Here is a 25,641-nt window from a genome sequence, read left to right on the forward strand (position 1 = left end):
TAGTTCCCCGACCAGGGATCGAACCCATGCACCCTGCAGTGGAAACATGGAGTCCTAACCACTGGACGGCCAGGGAATTCCCAAGTTGTTTGTTTTCTTACTGTTGAGCTTCAATAGCTCTTTGTATTATTTTGGATAACAGTCATTTATCTGATGTGTCTTTTGTGAATATTTTTTCCTAGTCTGTGCCTTCTCTTCTAATTCTTTGACACTGTCTTTCACAGAACAGAAATTTTTAGTTTTAATGAAGTCCAGCTTATAATTATTTCTTTCATATATCATGTCTTCGGTGTTGTATCTAAAAAAAGCCATTATAATATCCAAGGTCATCTAGGTTTTCTCCTGTTACCATCTAGGAGTTTTATAGTTTTGCAATTTACACTTAGGTCTATGATCCATTTTGAGTTAATTCTGGTGAAGGGCAAAATTTTTTTACATGTGGATATCTAGTTGTTCCAGCAGGATTCATTGAAAAAGACTGTATTTGTTCCATTGTAGTGCCTTTGCTCCTTTGTCAAAGATCAGTTGATGATATTTACAGAGGTCTATTTCTGAACTCTCTATTCTGTTTCACTGATCTATATATTTGTCTGTTCTTTCATCAACACTACACTGTCTTGATTACTGCAGCTTTATAGTAAGTCTTGAAGTTGGGTAACATCAGTCCTCCAACTTTGTTCTCCAATTTTGTGTTTGTTCAATTTTGTGTTGTTCTTCAATTTTGTGTGTCTGGGTCTTTTGCCTCTCCATATAAACTTTAGAATCAGTTTGTCAATATCCATAAAATAACTTGCTAAAATTCAGACTGGGATTGCATTGAATCTATAGATCAATTTGGGAAAAACTGACGTCTTGAAAATATTGTCTTCCTATCCATGAACATGGAATATCTATTTATTTAGTTCTTCTTTGATTTTGTTCATCAGAGTTTTGGAGTTTTCCTCATATAGATCTTGAACACATTTTGCTAGATTTATATTTAAGTATTTCATTTTGGAGGGATGCTAATGTAAATGGCATTGTGTTTTTAATTTCAAATTCCACTTGCTCATTGTTAGTATATAGGAAAGCAATTGACTTTTGTCCATTGATCTTGTATCCTGCAACCATGCTATAAGAGCTTATTAGTTCCAGGAGTTTTTTGCCAATTCTTTTCAATTTTCTACATAGCTGATCATGTCTTCTGAGAACAAAGATAGTTTTATGTCTTCCTTTTCAATCTGTATACCTTTAACTTCCTTTTCTTGCCTTACTGCATTAGCAAGGACTTCCAGTATGATGTTGAAAGGAGTGGCAAGAGGGGAACATCCTTGCCTTGGGCCTGATCTTAGTGGAAAAGCTTTGTGTTTCTCATCATTAAGTATGATGTTAGCTGTAGATTTTTTGTAGGTAGTCATTATCAAGTTGAGAATGTTCCCATTTATTCTTAGTTTACTGAAAGTTTTAATCATGAATGGGTGTTGCATTTTGTCAAATGCTTTTCCTGTATCTCCTGATACAAGATTTTTCTTCTTCAGTTTGTTGACGTGATGGGTTACACAAATTCATTTTCTTTTCTTTTCTTTTTTTTGTGGCAGGGTGGTCACACCATGCAGCATGTGCGATCTTATTCCCCTGACCAGGGATCGAACCCGTGCCCCCTGCAGTGTAAGTGTGGAGTCTTAACCACTGGACCACCAGGGAAGTCCCTACACAAATTGATTTTCAAATGTTGAACCAGCCTTGCATATTGAAAATAAATCCCACTTGGTTGTGATGTATAATTCTGTTCATACTTTTTTGGATTAGATTTGATAGTATCGTTTTGAGGATTTTTACATCTATGCTCATGAGAGATATTGGTCTGTATTTTTCTTATAATGTCTTTTTCTGGTTTTGGTATTAGCATAATGCTAGTCTCATAAAATGAGTCAGGAAGTATTCCCTCTGCTTCAATTCTTTGAAAGAGACTGTAGGGAATTTCTTCCTTAAATGTTTGGTAGAATTCACCAGTGAACTCATCTGGGTCTGGTGCTTTCTGTTTTGGAAGGCCTTACACTCTTCCCAAAAATTAACTCAAAATAGATCTTAGAGCTAAACGTAAAATGTAATAGTGTAAAGCTTCAAGAAGACATTTTAACAGAAAATCTAAGTAATCTAAAAAGATACAACACCAAAAGCATGATCCATAAAGGAAAAAAATGATTAAGTTGGACTTCATTAATTAAAAACATTTGCTCTTTGAAAAACACTGTTAAAAGAATGAAAAGACAAGTCACAAAGTAGAAGAAAATTTATGAAAACATATACCTGGTAAAGGACTGTATCCAAAATACACAAAGAACTTTTTTTTTTAAGAGATCACTTTTTTAAAATAATTAATTAATTAATTATATTTCTGGCTGCATTGGATCTTCGTTGCTGTGCACGTGGGCTTTCTCTAGTTGTGGTGAGTGGGGGCCACTCTTCGTTGCAGTGCGTGGGCTTCTCATTGTGAAGGCTTCTCTTGTTGCGCAGCACAAGCTCTAGGCATACGGGCTTCAGTAGTTGTGGCACAAGGGCTCAGTAGTCGTGGCTTGTGGGCTCTAGAGTGCAGGCTTAGTAGTTATGGCGTACACGCTTAGTTGCTCCGCAGCATGTGGGATCTTCCCAGACCAGGGATCGAACCTGTGTCCCCTGCATTGGCAGGCAGATTCTTCACCACTGCACCACCACGGAAGTCCCGACAAAGAACTCTTAAAGCTCTACTTGCCTATTCAATATTCGTTTTCTCATTCTTCCTTAGAAATAGAAAGCTGCCTTTATCCTGAATGACAACATGCACAGATAAAAGAGTATTTCCCAAACTTCTTTGAAGAAAGAGATGTCCAATGAATTGCAAGCTGTTAATGGGTAGGATTACCAGAAAAGCCCCACAACTGGAGAACAAGGCAGCAGGTATGTGCCCCTTCTGTCTTTTTCCTCTTCTTCCTCCTGCCTACAATTTGGATATTATGGCTAAAGCTTCCAGTAACCATCTTGAGCCATGAGGCAACCTTGAAGGGTAGAAGCCTCTTGCTAAGGACGGCTGTTTTCTTTTACATAAGAAAGAAAAAAACACCTATTTTATTATTTTATGTTACTTTTGCTACAGAGTTTGCTTCCTAGTGATCATAAATATGCAAATGATGTGTTAAATAGGCAGTCAGAATATAAGTCTGTGATTCTGTCTGGAGATATAAATTTGGGAGTTGTCAGTGTATAAGAGATATTTCAAGCTATGATATCAGATACAATCACCAGAGGGACAGGGTAGTTGATAGAGAAGAGATCTGAGCCCTGAAATAAGCCAATGTTTAGAAATCCAGGGGACTTCCCTGGCGGTCCAGTGGTTAAGACTCTGCGTTTCCAATGCAGGGGGCCCGAGGTTCAATCTCTGGTCAGGGAACTAAGATCCCTTTTTTTTCTTTTGGCATGGTGCGGGCCAAAAAGCAAAGAAAAGAAAAAAGAAATCTGGAAGATAAGTAGAGATCAACAAAGGGGAATAAGAAAGTGCGGACAGGGAGTTTAGTGGAGAACTGACAGAAGCAGGAGAAACCACTAAAAAAGTACAAAAAAAGGAGCTGCAAAAAATTTTTTTCAACTACTTTCAGTAATTATACTGTTGGTGATAATGTTGTAGTAGTAATAATAGTAGCACTATTCTGATCTGTAACGTGGGATAAAGCAAATGAGCAATTATGGGATGTTCTAATGTGATCATCTCTGGTGTCCTTAAGATCTGCAATTCTGGATATGGGAAAAAGGAAAACCAGATGTAAGATAGAAGACATTAAGTGATTACACTGTAGTCTCAAACTTGAAATGGAGTATCAGTGTGAACTCAACTATGTATTTTATGTTTAAAAAATATATATATGTATATATATACACTTACACATACTTCCTACCTCTGTCCATCAACAAAGGCCTATAAACAATAACTAATCCACTAGCAACAAATGTAGTTAGTGCCCAAATTGAACCTCCATTCCCTCAAAAAAAAAAAAAAAAAGTGAGGCTTCTTGGAAAATGTCAGATCTAGGGCAGAAAATACACAAGTTAAGTCCAGAGTATTCTATCATAATGGATAATATGGCAATTCTCAAACACTTTTATATAAAAGTCCTGTCAAAAAGGCTGAGAAGTCCACCTGAAGAGCTACCACTGGCTAAAGATAGGACCATTTTTGAGCATCAACAAGGACAAACTACAATGGATATTAAATTTATAATTTCACAATGATTTTTTAAAAAAATTGACTGGTTCCTCCAAAAGTTAAAAATGTTACCATATGATCCAACAATCCCACTCCTAGGTATATACGCAGGAGAAATAAAAACATATATTAGCATAAAAATTTGTTCACAAGTGTTCATAGCAGTATTATTCATAATAGCCAAAAAGTAGAAATAGTCCAAATGTCCATCAACTGATAAGTGGATAAACAAAATGCGGTACATCCATACAATGGAATATTATTCAGCCATAAAAAGAAAACTTTGGAACTACTTGGTTACAACTCTTGACTCCCATTCACTTAAAATATGATACTACTCTACTACATTAAAAAAAAAATGATGTGCCATCTTTTTACTTTAAAAAGTGAGTTCTAGGGACTTCCCTGGTTGCACAGTGGATAAGACTCCACACTCCCAATGCAGGGGGCCTGGGTTCAATCCCTGATCAGGGAACTAGATCCCACATGCATGCCACAACAAAGAGTTCGCATGCCACAACTAAGGAGCCCTCGTGCCGCAACTAAGGAGCTGGTGAGCTGTAACTAAGGAGCCTGCCTGCTGCAACTAAGGAGCCTGCCTGCCCCAACTAAGGAGCCTGCCTGCCACAACTAAGGAGGCTGCCTGCCACAACTAAGACCCGGTGCAACCAAATAAATAAATAATTTTTTTTTTTTTTTTTAAAGTGAGGTCTAGGAACCCCCTGGCGATCCAGTGGTTAGGACTCAGCACTTTCACTGCTGTGGCGTGGGTTCAATCCCTGGTTGGGGAACTAAGATCCCACAGACTGCACAGTGTGGCCAAAAAAAAAGTGAGTTCCAACTCATTTAGGGGGGGATAAGTAATAACGCCCCTTGAAATACTTTTAGATGTAAGAAAATGAGAGATTGAGCTAAGCATTTTAGGGAGAAGATTCAAATCAAGTATGGGACAGCAATGAAAAAAAGTAGAGAAGAGAAAAAACATTGGGAAACATAAGCAAGAAAGACCCTTAGAGTTTCTATCATATGTCATACATATTCTTCCCCATGAGATGTTCATGAGAACAGGGTTTCAAGATCAAAGCTAAGAAATGTGACATTCATGAACTAAAAACTATTTTCAGATAAAAGGGAAAGAACAGAGCTTCATGTGCCACTCATTCCTCATTGCTTGCATTACCACCTTAACCATCCCCACCCCGCCCACCCCCACCCAGTCCATGGAAAAATGTCTTCCACAAAACCAGTCCCTGGTGCCAAAAAGGTTGGGGACCACTGGTTTAAAACATATTTTAAAAATCCCTTCAACTAACAGTGAAAAAATTGCAACAAAGAAAATCTTAATCCCAGATGGCTTTGCTAATGAATTCTACCAAATATTTAAAGAAGAATCAATGCCAATTCTTTATAAAGTCTTCCAAAAAAATAGAAGAGGTGGGAATACCTCCCAACTCTTTCTATGAGGCCAGTAACATCCTAACACCCAATCCAAAGACATTTCAAGAAAAGAAAACTACAGACCAATATCATGTATAAACATAAGACATGAAAATCCTCATCAAATTATTAGCAAATTGAATCCAGCATGACCAAATAAGATTTATCTCAGAAGTGCAAGGTTGGTTTAATGTCCAAAAATCGATATTGTAATTGATTTACAAATTAATTTGATTTAAAAAATTATTTTTAAATTGACTGATAAATTGATAAGTAAAACCATATAAATAGACTAAAGGACAGAACCCACATGATCACTGTAATGGACATGGAAAAAACATTTTAACAAATCCAAAACCTTTCCAGGATGAAAATAGAAGGGAACTTCCTCACCTGGCTATCAGTTTATCTATTAAAAAAAACCCACAGCTAACATCATACTTAATGGTAAAAGATTCAATGCTTTCCCCCTAAGAACAGGAAAAAGACAAGGATGCCTGCTTACGCTACTTCTATTAAAAATTGTACTGCGGATGTCCCTGGTGGTGCAGCGGATAAGAATTTGCCTGCCAATGCAGGGAAACATGTTCGAGCCCTGGTCCAGGAAGATCCCACATGCCGCGGAGCAACTAAGCCTGTGTGCCACAACTACTGAGCTTGCGCTCTAGAGCCCACGAGCCACAACTACTGAGGCCTGTGCGCCTCAAGTCTGTGCTCGGCAGTAAGAGAAGCCACTGCAATGAGAAGCACGCGCATCGCAACAGAGAGTAGCTCCCACTCGCTGCAACTAGAGAAAGCCCGTGAGCAGCAACTAAGACCCAATACAGCCAAAAATAAATTGAAAAAAAAATTGTACTGGAGGGAATTCTGTGGCGGTCCACTGGTTAGGACTCAGCACTTTCACTGCTGTGGCCTGGGTTCAATCCCTGGTCGGGGAACTAAGATCCTGCAAGCTGCACAGCACAGCCAAAACGATACATACAGGGCTTCCCTGGTGACGCAGTGGTTGAGAGTCCACCTGCCAATGCAGGGGACATGGGTTTGTGCCCCAGTCTGGGAAGATCCCACATGCCGCAGAGCAGCTGGGCCTGTGAGCCATGGCCGCTGAGCCTGCGCATCCGGAGCCTGTGCTCCACAACAGGAGAGGCCACAACAGTGAGAGGCCCGCGTACCGCAAAAAAAAAAAAAAAAAAAAAAAAGCTACATAAATAAATAAATAAATATTGTACTGGCGAGTCTGGCCAGAGCAATTAGGCAAGAAAATGAAATAAAAGGCACCTAGAATGGAAAGGAAGTGGTAAAAACTATCTCTTGTTTGCAGATGACATGATCTTGTACATAGAAAGTCCTAAGGAATCTACTAAAAACCTATTAGAATAATAAACAAATTGAGCAAGATTGTAGGATATAAGATCAAGATATAAAAATCAGTGTATTGATGGAATACACTAGCAATGAACAATCCAAAAAGAAAACTAAGAAAACAATTCATTTACAATAGCAGTAAAATTTAATACTACTTAAGAATAAATTTAGTGAAAGAAGTATAAAACTTGTATTCTGAAAACTAAAAAACATTGCTGAAAGAAATAAAAGAAAACCTAAATAAATAAAAAGATATCCTGTATCATGGATCGGAAGACAATATTTTTAAGATGGCAATACTCCCTAGATTGATCTACAGAGTCAATGAAATGCCTATCAGAATTTCATCTTTTTTTGTTTGTTTGCAGAAATTGACAAACTGACCCTAAAATCCATAGGTAAATGCCAGGGATTCTGAATTGCCAAGATAATCTTGAAAAAGAACAAAGTTAGAGGACTCACACTTCTGATTTCAAAACTTACCACTAAACTATAAAATTGAGAGTCCAGAAATAAACCCTCACATTTATGATCAACTGATTTTTGACAAGGATGTCAAGGGACTTCAATGGAGAAAGAAGGCTTTTCAATAAATGGTACTGTGATAATTGGATTTTCATATGCAAAAGAATAAAGTTTGACCACTACTTCACACCATATACAAAAACTGACTTCATTTGGATAAAAGAATGAAATGTAGAGCTAAAACTATAAAACTTTTAGAAGAGAACATAGGATTAGGTCTTTGTGACATTGGATTAGGGAAAGCCTTCTTAGATATAACACAAAAAATGCAAGCGATATAAGGCTGATAAATTGGACTTCATCAAAATTAAAAACTTCTGTGCTTCAGATGACACTATCAAAAAAGGGAAAAGAGGGACTTCCCTGGTGGTGCAGTGGTTAAGAATCCTCCTGCCAGTGCAGGGGACATGGGTTTGAGCCCTGGTCCGGGAAGATCCCACATGCTGCGGAGCAACTAAGCCCGAGCTCCACAACTGCTGAGCCTGCGCTCTAGAGCCCGTGAGCCACAACTACTGAGCCTACGTACCACAACTACTGAGTCCACGTGCCACAACTATTGAAGCCTGCTCGCCTAGAGCTCATGCTCCACTACAAGAGAAGCCACCGCAATGAGAAGCCCATGCACCGCTCACCACAACTAGAGAAAGTCCACGCACAGCAATGAAGACCCAACACAGCCAAAAAAACAAAAAAACCATATCTTCACACAAAAAGTTGTACCTGAGTGTTATAGCAGCATTATTCACAACAGTCTAGTCAAAAAAGTGGAAAAAACTCAAATGGCCATCAACTGATGAATGTGCTATATCCATACAATGGAATATCATTAAGCTTTGAAAAGGAATGAAGTTGTGACACGTGCTCCAACGTGGATAAACCTTGAAAACATTACACAAAGTGAAAGAAGTCACACATAAAGGGCTATGTAACATGATTCCACATATATGCAATGTTCAGAATAGGCCAAATCTACAGAGCCAGAAAGTAGATTTGTGGTTGCTTAGGCCTGGGGGAGGGGAAAATGAAGAGTGACTACTAACGGGTAAGGAGTTTCTTTTTGGGGTGATGAAAGTGTCCTAATATTGATTGTAACTCTTTGAACATATTAAAAACCATTAAACTTTCTACTTTAAATGGGTGAACTGTATGGTATGTGACTTATATCACAATAAAGCTGCTAAAAAAGTAACAGTGAAGTATACATATGGAAAGAAGAGGAGAAAGCAGTTCTCTTTAAAGTCATTAAACTATTCAACACTTTGTTTCATGACAACCACTTAATATAGTTTAATTTATTCACTTCTTCCAAAAATATTTTCCCTATTTTTAACAAGTTTGAAATAGATCAGTATAACAGAACACACTACCTCACTATAAGGAATCACTCAGCAGATAATGTTTTCCACATAGGATTTTTAAAAACTTGGATGAGAAATGTATACCAAAGATAAATAAATAAAATGGCTTGTTCTTAGCTTCACTGTAGGCTGTACACCTGTAATATTTTTCTACAAATTTGCTGGTTCCTTCCTTTACTCCTCTAGCAGTAACCTGAGCAGATGACATCTAAGAGTAAATGGATGCTCCTTCACATTTCCTTTCATTGCCAGGGAGTCACTACTGGTTCAGATAAAAGACAAGCCTGTGTCTCTCAAGGAAAAGGCAGTTTCTTCTAATCTACCAACTGGTTTAGCCAAGTTAATTACTATAGTTCTCAACCCTGGCTCTACACTAGAATCACCTGGTGCACAGCTTTTAAATATTACTGATGTCTGGCTCCCATCCTCAAACATTCAGATTTAACTGGTCTAGGGTGGGGCCCAGTCAACCTTATTTTACTATAAGTTCTCCAGATGATTCAAATGTGTAGCCACAGTTAAGAAGCACAAAACTAATGGTTTGCCAACTTTTTGGTCTTCAACAAAGGAGGACCCTTTGTTGAGGACACTTCAACACTCTTAAAAACTGAGGGGGCTTCCCTGGTGGCACAGTGGTTAGGAATCCTCCTGCCAATGCAGGAGACACGGGTTCAAGCCCTGGTCTGGGAAGATGCCACATGCCGCGGAGCAACTAAGTCCGTGCACCACAACTACTGAGCCTGTGCTCTAGAGCCCGCGAGTCACAACTGCGGAGCCCATGTGCCACAACTACTGAAGCCCGCGCACCTAGAGCCCATGCTCCCAACAAGAGAAGCCACTGCAATGAGAAGCCCTCGCTCCCCAATGAAGAGTAGCCCCTGCTCGCCGCAACTGGAGAGAGCCCACGCTTAGCAACAAAGACCCAACGCAGCCAAAAATAAAAATAAATAAAGTAAATTTATTTTTTAAAAGAAGTGTTTAAAAACTACTGAGTACTCCAAAACACTTTTCTTCATATGGATTATATTTATTGATATTTACTATAATGAGAAATTAAAACTGAGAATTTTTTTTTTTTTTTTTTGCGGTACGCGGGCCTCTCACTCTTGTGGACTCTCCCGTTGCGGAGCACAGGCTCCGGACGCGCAGGCTCAGAGGCCATGGCTCACGGGCCTAGCCGCTCCGCGGCATGTGGGATCTTCCCGGACCGGGGCACGAACCCGTGTCCCCTGCATCGGCAGGTGGACTCTCAACCACTGCGCCACTAGGGAAGCCCTGAGATATTTTTTAAATATTAATTCATTTAAAAATAAAAAATAACAAACCGGTTAGATGTTAATATAAATAACTTATTTTTATTAAAATAATATTTTCCCAAACAACAACAAAACATTAATGTGAAGAGTAGCATTGTTTTAAATTTTTTGCAAATCTCTTTAATATCCAGCTTAATAAAACAGAGCTGAATTCTTATATGTGCTTCTGCATTCTGCTGCAGTATGCAGTTTAAGTATGCCAAGCCTCACACAGCTAGGCAGTTGGACAAGGAAGGAGTATTTATAGCCTTTTCAGATAATTGTGGTTATCTTTCTGTCTACCAAACCAAAACTCAACAGCGGATTCTTAAAGGTTAGTTGCAATGTAGTATCTGAAAACTTATCAATAAAGTTTTCATATCCTGTTACATTAAAAATCCTTTGGTCTCTCTTGCAGCTTGAATAGATCTTTCTTACCCTTGCATGATTTTGTAGCATCATGTATTGGTCATTTGGAATATATTTTTTCATTGAGTTATGCACATTTTCCAAATGTTAAAAGCATTTTATTATATCAAAAAGTCACATTTGCTAGTATCACCAATGATCTCATCAGACAAGTCTTTAAGTATTGGGAAGCTATCAAACTCACAGAGACAGATACTAGTTTTCCAGAATTCTAATTTTTGTTTGAAAGCTAGAAATTTATAATTGTTAACAAATACCATCAGTGTTTTCCTTAAATGACAAATTCATTTTGGTTATTTTAGGAAAAAAAATGTCTAACAAATACCCAAGTCTGACCAGCCACAGTGTGTCAGCCAGTTGTTTTTTCAAGTGAAAAAATGGTGTTGCATGAAAAATCCCGCTGGTTCAGCTTGCAGCTCAACCACACATGCTTTCCTCTGCAGCAACTCTCATACCTCAGTATGCAGCAGAAGTGGACTCTGAGCACTTTCCACTTCATCTCACAGATTATTAACAAGATGAATACTCAAGGGTTGAGATTAAATAAACTAGTAATTTTTACTGCTTCAACAAAGACATTTTGAGGTTAAACTGGTATGTTTTCTCCCTGCAAGTCCATACAGTTTGGTGCCAACTGCCTTGATTCATGCTAAGGTACCAGCAATTTTACCAACCCTCAGTGCAAATGTCAACAATGAAAAAAGCAAACAACATCTTAGTATTACTGTGAAAATAGTTTTGAACTTACAGACCCCCTGAAGAAGGAATCCCCAGAGGTCCATGAAAGTATAATTTGAGAACCACCTCCCTGGGCTGATCCCTGTAGAACCAACATGCCAATTACACATTAGCTATCTCTGGAAGAGTTAAATAAGTTTCAAAACTACTCCACATATGATCCAAGTAAGACAAAGTATGAGGAAAGTGACAGGGTGTATTCTACCATATTCAGTTTGATTGCTAATCCCAAATCAGACATTAAAAAATAGAAAGTCCAGGAGAATTTTTCCTACAGATTTGATTATAAAATATTTGGCAGAGGGAATCTAATTCAAACCAGCTGCTGGACTCTTGCTGCACAGCAGTTGGTTAGAACACACTGCCAAAAGGCCCCCTTAGTGGGGAGGCCAGATGAGCTCATGCAAAGGCGTTTCAGCAGCTTTTACCCTGTTAAGTCCCGTAAGCACAACACCACTCAATTTTCCACATCATAAAGTAGCCACACTTTCTCTGGATCGTTTTCTTTTCCAGTCAAAGAAAGATTATAGGAAAAGACTACAAAATTCACATCCTGCAAAATCTACGGCACCTGTATCTATTTTTCTACCTGTATCCTGTACCTGGCTTTAACCTCAAGAAATGTGTAAAATAAAAATAAAATAAAAATCCTCTTCATTTATCACTTTCATGTTTTTACTTAATTCCTCAACCATCCCGAAATATCAGCTATTAAGTAAACACACACACACACTTTTGGTTTCCAAGAATCTATAAATGTGCAAGCCAATATAAATGGTTAACTCATGTTAATTTATATTACCCTAACAGTGTTCTTTGATTTTTAAAATTTATTTTATTTATTTTTGGCTGTGTTGGGTCTTCATTGCTGGGCGCAGGCTTTCTCTAATTGTGGCGAGCAGGGGCTACTCTCCGCTGAGGTGCGCAGGCTTCTCATTGCGGTGACTTCTCTTGTTGCGGAGTACGGGCTCTATGTGCGCGGGCTTCAATAGCTGTGGCACGTGGGTTCAGTAGTTGTGGCCCATGGGCTCTAGAGAGCAGGCTCAGTAGTTGTGGCGCACGGGCTTAGTTGGCTGCAGCATGTGGGATCTTCCTGGACAAGGGCTCGAACCCATGTCCCCTGCATTGGCAGGTGGATTCTTAACCACTGCATCACCAGGGAAGCCCTTCTTTGATTTTTTTTTTAAATTTACTTATTTTATTTATTTACTTTTGGCTGCACTGGGTCTTCGTTGCTGCGCGCGGGCTTACTCTAGTTGCAGCGAGCGGTGGCTTCTCTTGTTGTGAAGCACGGGCTCTAGAGCGCAGGCTCAGTAGTTGTGGCACACAGGCTTAGTTGCTCTGCAGCATGTGGGATCTTCGTGGACCAGGGCTCGAACCCATGTCGCCTGCACTGGCAGGCGGATTCTTAACCACTGCACCACCAGGGAAGTTCCCTTCTTTGATTTTTGAACTGCAATTAATTCTTAATTTATCAGGGACTATCTACCTTTGCTATTGGATCATCAAGGTCCTTAATCTTTTCCTTCTCTATATGTTTATGTTACCCTTGTGTGTGTGTGTATCTCATCCACTCATAAGAACATGTTCCAAAGTATTAGAATTAGTGAAAGTGAACATTCAGCCCTTTCTCATTACTCACATGTATCTCAAACTGCCTCTTTCCTCCACACTAAAAAGACATAAGCACACCACTTTCTGGCTTTGCCTCTCTTTACTGGATACCTTCTGGTCTGGGTTCCTCCTCTGGTCTCTTTCAGTGGCGATACTCTAACGTCTCTAGGAGGCAGAGGATGATTAAGCCCCCTTAATTCTATCAAGAAGTGACTTCAACCAATTCCATTTGGCCAACACAGCCACATGGAAAAACTAAACCTCTCATCTGCCTGTCACTTTTGCTCCTAATCCACCAGTACTTCCTGGGCAAGGAGTGAAGAATCCTTGGTTTCATTAATTAATTAAACGTATTAAGAGGGACTTCCCTGGTGGTGCAATGGTTAAGAATTTGCCTGCCAATGCAGGGGACAACGGTTCGAGCCCTGGTCTGGGAAGATCCCACATGTCGCAGAGCAACTAAGCCCAGTGCGCTACAACTACTGAGCCTGCGCTCTAGAGCCCTTGAGCCGCAACTACTAAAGCCCGCGTGCCTAGAGCCCGTGCTCCGCAACGAGAAGCCACCACAATGAGAAGCCCGCGCACCGAAATGAAGAGTAGCCTCCACTCGCCACAGCTAGAGAAAGCCCACGCGCAGCAATAAAGACCCAATGCAGCCAATAAATAATAAAAAACAAAAACAAATATATATCTGAATTCCTCACATTTAATATGAAACTTTCACTACTCATAAAAACTGTTGGTTTAGAGCTAAGCTCTTCTTTTAACAATGTCAAAAACCAATTATACTTTTTACACAAATTCTTCCTTGACATATTTTCACTTAATAATAAATAATTATTATAATTAAAGAAGCTAACACTTACTTAAGCGCCTACAATGTGTCAGGTACCACTGTAGGCATTCTAAAAGTATTGATTCATTTTAATACTCACACCCCCTCTATCTCATTAGGGTCCACTTAACAAATGAAAAGTCTGTGGCATAGAAAGATTAAGTAACAATGCTCCCAATTACCTAATATAAGTAGCTATTAGGAACTCAAACTCAGTTTAAGGATTGGTCTTATTCCCTTCTATTAAATCTTGTTGGCTTTTGGGGTTTGTTTTATTTATAACAGCTTTACTGAGATATAATTCACATACCATATACTTTACCACTTAAAAGTGTACATAGTTCAATGGACTTTAGTATAATGAGAGTTTTGCAACCATCAGCACAATCTTAGCACATTTTCATTACCCTAAAAAGAATCCCTATACCCACTAGCAGTCACTCCCTATTTCTCCCAACTCCCTCCCCGCTCCCCCGCCAAAAAAAACCCTGGCAACAACAAATCTACTTTCTGTCTGTATAGATTTGCCTATTCTGGACATTTCATATAAATGGAATCATACAATATGTGGTCTTTTGCATCTGGCTCCTTTCACTTAATATAATGTTTTCAAGGTTCATCCATGCTGCAGTGTGTATCAGAACATTTTTTATTTTTTTGCTGAATAATATTCCATTGTATGGGCTTCCCTGGTGGCGCAGTGGTTGAGAGTCTGCCTGCCGATGCAGGGGACACGGGTTCGTGCCCCGGTCCGGGAAGATCCCACATGCCGCAGAGTGGCTGGGCCTGTGAGCCATGGCCGCTAAGCCTGCGCGTCCGGAGCCTGTGCTCCGCAACGGGAGAGGCCACAACAGTGAGAGGCCCGTGTACTGCAAAAAAAAAAAAAAAAAAAAAAAAAAAAAATTCCATTGTATGGATATGCCACATTTTGTTTATCTGTTCATCAGCTGATGGACACTTGGATTGTTTCCACTGTTTAGGTGTCATGAATGATGCTGTTATGAACTTTCATGAATAAATTTTTGTGTGGACATTTTTCATTTCTCTTGGATATACAACCTAGGAGTGAATTGCTGGGTCATACAGTGACTATGTTTATCCTTTTCGGGAACTTTCAGATTTTTCCACATCAACTGCACCATTTTACACTCCCACCAGTAGTGTATGAGGTTCTATTTTCTCCTACATCCTAGTCTACTCTTGCATACTATCTTTTTAATTATAGCCATCCTAGTGGGTGGGAAGTGATAGTTCATTGTGGTTTCAATTTCCAAGTCCCTGATGGCTAATTATGCCGAGCACCTTTTCATGTGCTTATCGGCCATTTGCATATCTTCTTTGAACAAACGTCTACTCAGATCCTTTTCCCATTTTTTAATTGGGTAATTTATCTTTTTATTATTGAGTTGTAAGAGTTCTTTATATTTTCTAGATACAAGTCCCAGATTAGATATATGATTTGCAAATATTTTCTCCCATTCTGTGGGTTTTTTCACTTTCTTAATGGTGACATATGAAGCAAAAAAGTTTTTAACTTTGATTAAGTCCAATTTATTTATTCTCTTGTTGCTTGTGCTTTGGTGTTGTATCTAAGAAGGCTCTGCCTAAGCCAAGACCATTAAGATCTACTCCTGTATTTTTTTTCTACGAGTTTTAAATCTTATTTATATCTTTTCCTTAGTTGCAAGTTAATACCACACTGAGAGTACCCACACAACCACCCCATTTCCTTGTTTAGTACCAAAGTACCTTGGTGGTCTAGGTCCAGTCTAGTCAATGTCCAGAAATTATTTGTTTATGAGATTGTAATTTCTATATTGAACAAAGGCTCATCTAGGGGATGTCATAGGTTTCTGCTCCATCCCTCCAGTAAAACACCCAGTAAAGGAAATGTCTAAGGATATAGCTACCCTCCTTGCATTCTATGATCATAACTAGAGCATAAGCCTCTTCCATAAAATTTAAGCTTAAGAGATCTGGACAGTCATATTCATAAGCTCTAACTCTTTAGAAAATATAAATTTAATTGCTCTAATTATATCTACTGAGACATGTCTACATGTTTTGTTACAATTCCTGTCATGTTCCCAATATAACTAAGACAGAAACTGTAATTTAAGTAACAGAATTTATTTCAACTAAGATTTATTGAAGGTCTACTATACACAAAGCATTATGGGAAATGCTGAGCTAAGTCATAGTTCTTGACCTCAAGGAGGTTATAATTTAGTGAGAATTTTAAAAATAAATAGAACCAGAGAAACTGATGGTTAAATTCAGTCTTTCTGAAGGACCATTATGTCCTGAAGGAATTAATGAGGGCACACTTCCCTAACTCTGAGGCTCAATAAATCCTTTATCTCTATTCTGTGATCTAAGGGCTCCAGCTCTAAATTACACAGAAACTCCCGAAAAGCTATGTGGAAATTATATTTTTATAAAAAGAGTGATATATGTAAGGGAACTTGGCAAATTGAAGGAAATCCTACATAACATAGAAGCCTTCCTGGAATAGAAGAATACTCTGCTTCACGTGACTCTCTGTCTGCTGAAAGCAGGAGCCCCCATACTGTTGCCCGTGGGACATACCAGATGGCTCCACCATTTAGCCTTTCTGACTACCAAGTATTTTCTCTGGGGCTCCCTTTTTTTTTTTTTTTTTTTTTTTGCGGTACGCGGGCCTCTCACTGTTGTGGCCTCTCCCGTTGCGGAGCACAGGCTCCGGACGCGCAGGCTCAGCGGCCATGGCTCACGGGCCCAGCCGCTCCGCGGCACGTGGGATCTTCCCGGACCGGGGCACGAACCCGTGTCCCGTGCATCGGCAGGCGGACTCTCAACCACTGCGCCACCAGGGAAGCCCAAAACCTGATTCTTTTTTAAGCCCAAATAACACCGAACGTGAACATGTTTTCTAGTTTCACACTAGATAACTACTTTCTAGTAATTTCTTAAGACATCTTGGTCCCCAAATCTACATTTCTCTATTCTTTTCCCTTCCAGCTCCCCACATTGGACATGCTAGAAACATCCTGTTGCTTCAGGTCAAATAAATGTTTATTTGAGGGAATCAAAATTACGTACTCTTATACTAGAAAGAGAAGTTGAAGAACGTTTTGGCTGAGTTGTGTGGTTTATCCACGGTACCACAGTCTTGTTTAAATGATTTCATCACTCAGTCAAAATGCTGCCACTATTTCAGTGGTTTTCTAGTCACAGTCAATAAAGTAAAGGAAAAAAACCCCACTATTTACTTATCTTCATGACTAAGCAAGTCGAAAAGAGCAGTTAGAAAGCTGCTTCAACATCTTAAAAAATACACACAAAAATACTAGTGACAGAAACCATTTATTTTGAGCTAGGAGCCGCAAAATAATCAATAAGGTTGTGAAAGAAAAGTTTTTGTCTAAATCAACTACATCAGCTACTTAAATGTTATTTTAGCCACCTAAAAGATAATAGAATTCATTTTTAAATTCTTTAGTAGATTTAGAGGAGGATAGACATTTTTTTTTTTTTGTCTTTAGTCTTACCTTGTGGCAACAAGAGGGTAGCTATGACACGGTGATGCCCAGGCATCCCTTGTCCACGGCATACAGTCATAAATCAGCAAATCCTTCTCAGTCACAGCCATGAGGACAGGTCTCCACTGTTGTCTTCCACCATCTAGTTTTGCCTGTTACATTGGTGAAATCCAGAAAGTAGAGCTAACTATAATGATCTGTAACTGTAAAAGTTCCTTCAGTGACGGCCTAAGATAGTGGGTCTCTATTCTGTTTCCCCTTCCTAACAGATGTGAGGAAAAGGAAACATCCCATCAGGTTCCTTCCCACTGGCAGGGATTCTCCACTGGGAGGTGGATTGTGTAGTTTGAGAAAGCTCTCCCTGAGTGAGTTACAGACATTTTCTAATGATATGACACAGTTTTATCCCTATTCCACAATAACTAATTATCACCAATTCTAATTAAATACATAGTACTCTGTTCAAAATGATAATAGTTTTAATATGTCTGATGTGGGAGTAACATCTTCTAAGTACAGGATAGAAACTATTACCAAATGAGTCTGTATAATATAAACATCATTGTTTTTCAAATATTTTTGATCCAGACCTACAATAAGAAATACATTTTACATTGCAACTCAACACATACATATAAATATTGAATTTAAAAATTTCCAAAACAACACAATTCCTATACATTGTGCAACGTACTCCGCTAATTTCTATTTTATCTTTTTTAAACGCCAATATGACCAATTATGCTGTATTTTGGAAAACGTTGATATAAACTATTTTCAAAGAGTTCCCCATTATAGTTCAGGAAGTTTATGTTTCAGTTTCAAGTGTACCATTGCATTTAATTGCATAAAACTCAGTTATCTCTATGATGGTTTAAAAATGTAGGAAAACAACCACTACTTATACATATTGTCAAGGATCCAAGACTAAAAAACAAAAGACTATGTTCAAGAAAAGCCCTGGTATCATCAAAATGTTTGCCTTCATAAGATGAGAACTTTGAGCAGGGAATGCTTAACAACAGAGTATTTTAACCCTCATCTTTTCTGCTCACTATCACTGATGGCTTCAAGGTGAATTTAAATTGATGAATTACTTGTCTCTTACTTGTCTTCAGATCTGCTTTTTATTTTCTCTTCCTTAATGACTTCTGAAGGTAATATGAACATGTCAGAGCCCCTTAAGAATACATCTATAATCTGAAAAGTGACCTGAGTGGTTCGGTTCTGTGCTATAACATCTACCACTGGGATGCTTTTCTCCTAGCTAGAGCCATGAGCTGATTCCAGGAAGGGGAAATGAATTCCAACCAGTGAAGTTACCCATGTTCGACCCTGTGCTGAAAGCACAAAATACATGACCCAACCCTGAGTATTCAAGCAAAGTATGGTAGAAATAATTAATACTTTCCTTACCAGTGAACCCAAGTTTTCTAAGACTCTATATTAGTCTAAAGTAATGTCTGGAGGGAGAGTATCAGCTGTAAAGAGGTTCTCTTGGATTCTTAAATTTTGGGGTCATAGATACCCCAAAGGGATTTCTAGTTTATGTGCACTACTAAGTCTTTGCCTCCGAGATTGTTATGCATAATATTTCATAGGGAAAATAATGTAAAAACGTATCTTCCCAAAGGGATAAAATGACTATCTGATTTTTTTAATTAATTCTTTTGCTAAGTTATAAGAGAGATTTTGAACACTAGATCAGAGTATATGCATTTAGAAAACCTAAATTAAATGTATTTCTTCCCAAAGAAGAGAAGGGAAAACTGCTAATGCCAATACAAGCAAATATGCAATTTCAAGACAGAGAACTTTTCTTTCAATTAACAATTTTTAAAAAGTGTTTATTCTTGGGACTTCCCTGGTGGCGCAGTGGTTAAGACTCCATGCTCCCAATGCAGGGGGCCTGGGTTCAATCTCTGGTCAGGGAGCTAGATCCCACATGCATGCCACAACTAAGGAGCCCGTCTGCCGCAACTGACAGGGCACAACCAAATAAATTATTAAAAAAAAAAAAAAGGTGTTAATTCTTTAGCTCTTTTGAGTCCTTAGTTTTTGGAGACTATCTTTTCCCTCTTCTACTTACCATTGGAGAAAAATGAAACCTCAGTTTAAGTCATTCTGTTTGCCTATTTGCCTTAACTTATAAGGATACTGTTTGCTTTCACTGGAATCAAAATGCTGCCTGCTATATGTAGTATGTGTTTTTGGTTGTGGTATCAGTACAAGCAGCCTTGGGACTCCACTACTGAGGTGTTTTTTTTCCCCCACTATCGAGTTTTTGGCCAGAGAAAAAAGGGATACTTAAGTTAGGGTGCTGCTTTGCTTGTGTTTCAATACCCACACATGCATACACCTGGCCAAACAATAGCCTTCTCCAAATTTTATTTTCTAATAACTAGAGTTGAATAGCACTAAAGATGAAAAATTAGTAATAGTTATTATTCATTCCCTAAATCTCTTCATCCCACAAATCTTTTTAAGAGGTGATGTACTTCTGCTACTTATGTATTTTATTATTACAATAGAAAACATAGAGCAAAAAATAAATTGTTCCACTGATCCTGATTTAGTGTATATGTTCCTAATTTGAGTCTTTACACAGTTTGAGAATAACCAGGGACAAGGTAGGAACTGTGACAACAAAGCTTTCTTTGGCTGTCTTGGCTTTCCTACCAACACTCAAATGCTTAAAAATACTTATTTCGTAGGTAACGTATGTCCCCTCATTTGGTGGACTTAGAGAAGATTCCACCTTAAGAATATAACCAACTAAAAGGTAAACTATCAGTCACATAAAAATCAGTATCAATAAAGATAGAAGTGCCTTGCACAGAACAGATTATCTATTGGTTACCAAACATCTGTAGCATAGGTTTTCCCTATTTTAAGCAAATTCAATTTATGACAATGTGAAATAACAAACAGATAAGTTAAGGAGAGATCATTTAAAGTTAAATAAATGATAACTATCTTTTCTTTACAACTGAAACAGTTTCATTCATATGCAAGCTTTTCAGGAAACACATCTATTGCTAAAATAAATGTTTACCTATTTTAAAAAGATTACATGATCTAAAATTATCCTGACCATTTTCATACTCATAGAATTAAACAATCTTACCATTAAAAAAGGCAACTCTTATCACATACATAAGTTCATTATAAATAATATCTCTGAGAAATGGTATCCAGTCTTGCTTGAACAACTTATTCTAAGTGTATTTGATTTGGGTAACCCAAACAACTACTTGGAAAAAGTAAAAATCATGAATAGTTTAGAAACAGCACTTTGGTTTAGTTCCGTGATACTATTTTTAAAGAATTTGAAACTTTTCGACTTGGTATTATTTTCCAACCCTGAGCTTGTGTTCTTGGACAGTATTTTATAATTAATGACTTGTTTGTTTGCTTTTTGCATGTATATATGTAGACAAAGGAAAAAAATTAGTGAACATCTACTATTTACAAAGCATTAGGCTAAGTTCTCTAGGGACTAAAGATTTGGGAAAAATGTGCTCCTACCTTCCAAGAGCTCACAACTGAGTGGAGGAAACACACACATAAATACAGTCCATAAAGGGCAGACTGTGATGAATTTGTGGCTTTATTTTTCTCCTTTCTACTTGTCTGTATGTAGCATAAACCAAATTAAGTTCACTTTAAAGGTCTGGCAACTCTCATACGTTGCTGGTGGGAATTTAAATTAGTTCAATCTTGATGGAAGGCAAATTTGGCAATATTTATGAAAATTACAAATGCATATACCTTTTGTGGTAGTTTAAAAAGATGTCCACAAATTCTTTACCATTCTTCCCTTTAAGAGCCGGAGCCCTGGGGTATAGACTGGACTTAGTAACTCACTTCTAATGAAAAGAATAGAGAAGAGACTAGGTCATAAAATGTATTGTGGCTTCCATCTTGTTCTCTCTGTCAGATCACTTGCTCTGACAAAAACCCACAGCCATGTCTCGAGGACACTCAGCCAATCTTGTGGAAAGGCCTGAGTAGCAAGGAACTGAGGACTTCTGCCAACAAGCAGTAAGAAACTGAGACCTCCTGCTAACAGCTATATAAATGAATCATGTTGGAAGTGGACCTGCCAACCCAGTCAAGCCCTCAGATGACTGCCACCCTTGCTGACAGCTTGACTGCAACTTCATGAAGCGTCCCAGGCCAGAACCAGGAAGCTAAACTGCTACCAGATTCCTGATCCTTAGAAACTGTGGGAGGTAAATGTTATTTCAAAGTCACTAACTCTTGGGGGTAATTTGTTTTATAGAGATAGATTACTAATATACCCTTTGAACCTGTGCTTCTGGGATTTATCCTATAGGTATAGAAATATCTCCTGTTCTATGAACTCTAACGATCAAAGCTCAGGAAATGATGTAAAACTTTGGATAAATCCCTTTCTAACCAAAGTTTTACTGCTCACTACTAGAAACTTAAGAACCAAATACATTCAGATAATGTGTGTTCTCTTGTTATCTGATCTATCTGAACTCAGGAACCAAAGAGTTTGGAAAGCACATGTGTGAAAGGACAAACTACAAGGTTATTCATTATAGCATTCTTTGTAATGGCAAAAGATTATGACAACAAAACTGGGGGGAGTGCTTATTTAACTACAGCTACATGATGGAAAACTATACAGTTGTGAAAAAGAATGCTCTCTGTGCTTTGATATGGAAAGATCTCCAGGATATATTGCCTAATGAAAGAAACAAGCAAGGTATAAAGTAGTGTGCATAATATGCCATCTTCTTTTATAAAAGAGAAAAAGAAGAATATATATTCATAATTGCTTTTATTTGCATAAAGAAACTCTCAAAAGACTCAGTAGAAAGGAATGAAAGTGATTACCTCCCTGGGTGCAAAGGGGTAGGAATTAGGTGGATGAGGGAGCAGAAGGAGAGTACGACATCACCTATTAACTTTTTATTCTGACATTGGAACTATGTGAATGTATCACCTTTTTAAAATCATGAAGATTTCTAACATTGCTGAAAGCACAGAACAATTACCACTCAATCGAGGTTTTCAACCAGCATATAAAAATATAGAAACAATGATAAACACAACTAAAAGACTAAAACTTTCAAAGTTGTAAATACTTATACCATGATTTTCATTAGTTTCTTCTGCTTAGTTATTTTAATTATGACTCCTAGAAATCATCACAGTACGAATTCTGTGTTATAATTATTAGAATCATTATTTGGAATGTTTGTAAAATTTCACGGCTGAAAAAAAACTAAATCAGTGGAGTCCAAAATCCACTACACAATCACCTAGGGAGCCAAATGAGATTTCCAGGCCCCACCATCGGTCTACCAAATGTGAACTCTTGATGGGGAACATGGGGAGCCAGACCTGGGAAACTGTATTTAAAACAAAACAACAACGCAAAAGAACAAAACCTGTCTGGGCTGATACTGATGCAATAATCCCTGCCCCCTTGCACACGAAGAAACTAGGATGCAAAGATATGAAGGCACTTTTAAAAAGATCTAAAACCAGTGAAAAACAGAGCTAGCATTTGAACACTCATCTCTGAATCCCTATTCTGTCTTCTGTTTTCAACTCCCTCTGGCCCAGCTGACAGTGAAGGACAGAAAGAAAAAGGATGTATTGTAATATCATGTAGAACTTTTAGTCTCCCTTTTGCCAAATTTGTATCTAAACTAACTTGGATTATATCCTTCCTTTCCCTTCACCCAACATCTACTTAGGTTTTCTTGTTTCTCTTCTTTTCATTTTTCAGTTGTAGAAGACAACTATACATGTGTTTAATGGCTTGTAAAGTGTTTTGTATATTTTATAATTTTCCCAGACCAGGGGAGTAAGCCTGTTGTCCCTGAAACTCTGTCAATAGACTAGAACAGGAATTGGGAAACTATGACTTGTGGGCCAAATACAGCCCACTTTTCTCTTTTCGTAAATAAAGTTTTATTGAAACACAGTCACATCTATTCATGTTCATATTGTCTATGACTGTTTTCTTGCTATAATGGCAGAGTCAAGTAGTTGTAGCACTAATAGCCCTTTGTAGAAGAAGTTTGCTGATCCTATTCTAAAACCGTGAAAATTATCTTTAGTCATTAAGGATACAGATGTTACTAAGAACCCCTTTTTAGTTATGTTATGATGATGATGATCATGACAGTCAATTCTTCTGGTAGAGGTAATAATTAGCAACAAACAACTAAACACTAGGGGAGGAGAAACAGAAGACTAACAAAAGATCTGCAAGCTAGACATCCAGGGCCTGACTGCATGATAAACATTACAGACATACGAAATGGGGGAAGCATCCTGGCTCTGAGTAGTGACCTGGTGAGACCCTGCCCTGCCTCCCAGCCTACCTGTTCTGCCAGCCAGGCAATGTGCTTAACCTCCTTGCTGCCTCCTGCTGTACTGGTTGCACCAAGCATGGCATTGAGTTCAGCCAACACCTGTGGGAGGAGAGCCATTATGTTGGTGTGGATAGCTACGAACCAGGAGTGTGCTGTGGCTGTATCCTTGCAACGTAGGATCAACGTGTTCCTGCTATCAGGAGAATGTAGCTCTATCAATCTGTGTGGAAAAAGAAAAAAAAAAGTGAGCTAGATCAGAAGCCATCAAACCTGCCATGGTTTAACATACTTAACTGAAAATCTACTTTTACATTCCAGAACATAAATACTTTCTCTTAATTCCTTAGGGTCCAATTCCAGAGAGATCCACATGTGGAAAGATCATCATTGGAAAGACTAACTGCTGGGTCTGTTGTTTCAGTATTAATGTAATGATCTAAGATAAGGGAACCTACTGTAGAGTCTGTAGTAGAACACTGCACTTTGCCTTAATTTCCATGTCAAAGAAATGGAAAGCGTGTTGAATCTCATAGGCACATTGTAAAGAAAGAACTAATATATTTTTTAAATACTTAGAAAACTTTGGTATACAGTATTGCAAGGTATATAGAACCTACTGCCAAACAGTGAACTGAAATTTCCACTGTGTGAAATAAAGAAAATAGCTGAAGAATGACTCTTTACGAAAATTTGTAATTGTTTTTGAGGGTCTGGGTAACATTATATGATTAAATCATCCGCTGAGTCATGGTAGAAGAATAGTTAAGAGATCTTCAACTCTATGACTATTATTTGTTAATACTCAACTGTGAACAATCTATACTTCAAAAGTAACCTTTAGGAATTACATACATTTTTTAAAAAGTACATTCAACAAATTCCTTATAAAGCAATTTGTTGGGTAATATTTTGTGTTTTGATCAAAGTTTTTGCCAAGATGAATTTTAAAAATCATTCAATAAATGACTAACATATATACACTGCTGTGTTCTAACAGTGAACATACATATCTTTTAAAATGGAAAAATAATGTGGTACGCTGGAAATTGACAAACTGCCACTGACCAAGGAGAGATCTTTTTATTCTTTCATCTTTCTGAAGATAGTCTTTGCTTCCTTGCAGCACTGTCACCAGATCCCACATCACCTGTCAAAGATGACCAGTTTACATGTACACTAGGCATTTCTGCCTTGAAGCTTGCATCCCTCTCTTTTGTCCTGTTTAGAAATTCCTTTACAATTCCAAATATTTTAATTTGCCATACTTAATACGGCAAATATTCGTTCTCATTTGAACTCTGGTCAGTCCACCCTTTCTTTTTTTTTTACACAGGCCTCTCACTGTTGCGGCCTCTCCCATTGCGGAGCGCTGTGCTCCAGATGTGCAGGCTCAGCGGCCATGGCTCACAGGCCTAGCCGCTCCGCAGCATGTGGGATCTTCCCGGACCGGCGCACAAACCCGTGTCTCCTGCATCGGCAGGCGGACTCTCAACCACTGCGCCACCAGGGAAGCCCCACCCTTTCTTAAATAAACATTTATTGAGAACCTACTGTATGCCAGATACTATGCTTGACACTGTGTTAGAGATACAGCAGTGAAAAAGATAGGCAAAAAAAACTAGTCTCTACTCTCACTGGGACTATCATCTAATGCGGAAAGCAGAAAATTTATAATTAACTAATACACAATTACAGGTTACAAAAACTACTTCTATAAAGAACTGTGATGACTACCACAAAGTTCCTGGCTAAAAAAGGCACTCCCAAGATGGGAGTAGCAAAGCAGGACTGCAATGGAGACCTCTATACCTCTGGGGCACACTTACCAAACTGGTGTCATGCTGTGAGTCAATTTATAAACACATCTACCTGGTACCTACCTATTTACCCACTCACGTGCCCTCCCACTAGACTTACCCTCCTTCTAGCTACCTGAAGGTCTAGCC

General features: G+C 38.4%; 1 protein-coding gene across 1 annotated transcript in view; it reads right to left on the reverse strand.

Annotated features, from left to right (window-relative positions):
- SNTB2 (syntrophin beta 2) overlaps positions 1 to 25,641 on the reverse strand; it is a gene marked incomplete at its 5' end in the record, with an annotated part of 94,879 nt that overhangs the window by 14,754 nt on the left and 54,484 nt on the right. The window contains 2 exons of the mRNA XM_082863379.1: positions 17,343 to 17,485; positions 23,705 to 23,915. Coding sequence (XP_082719505.1) covers positions 17,343 to 17,485; positions 23,705 to 23,915 — 354 coding nt within the window. The remainder of the gene's footprint in view (positions 1 to 17,342; positions 17,486 to 23,704; positions 23,916 to 25,641) is intronic.

The sequence above is a fragment of the Leucopleurus acutus genome (genome assembly GCF_964270905.1).
Source record: "Leucopleurus acutus genome assembly, chromosome: 20".
Classification (NCBI taxonomy): domain Eukaryota; kingdom Metazoa; phylum Chordata; class Mammalia; order Artiodactyla; family Delphinidae; genus Leucopleurus; species Leucopleurus acutus.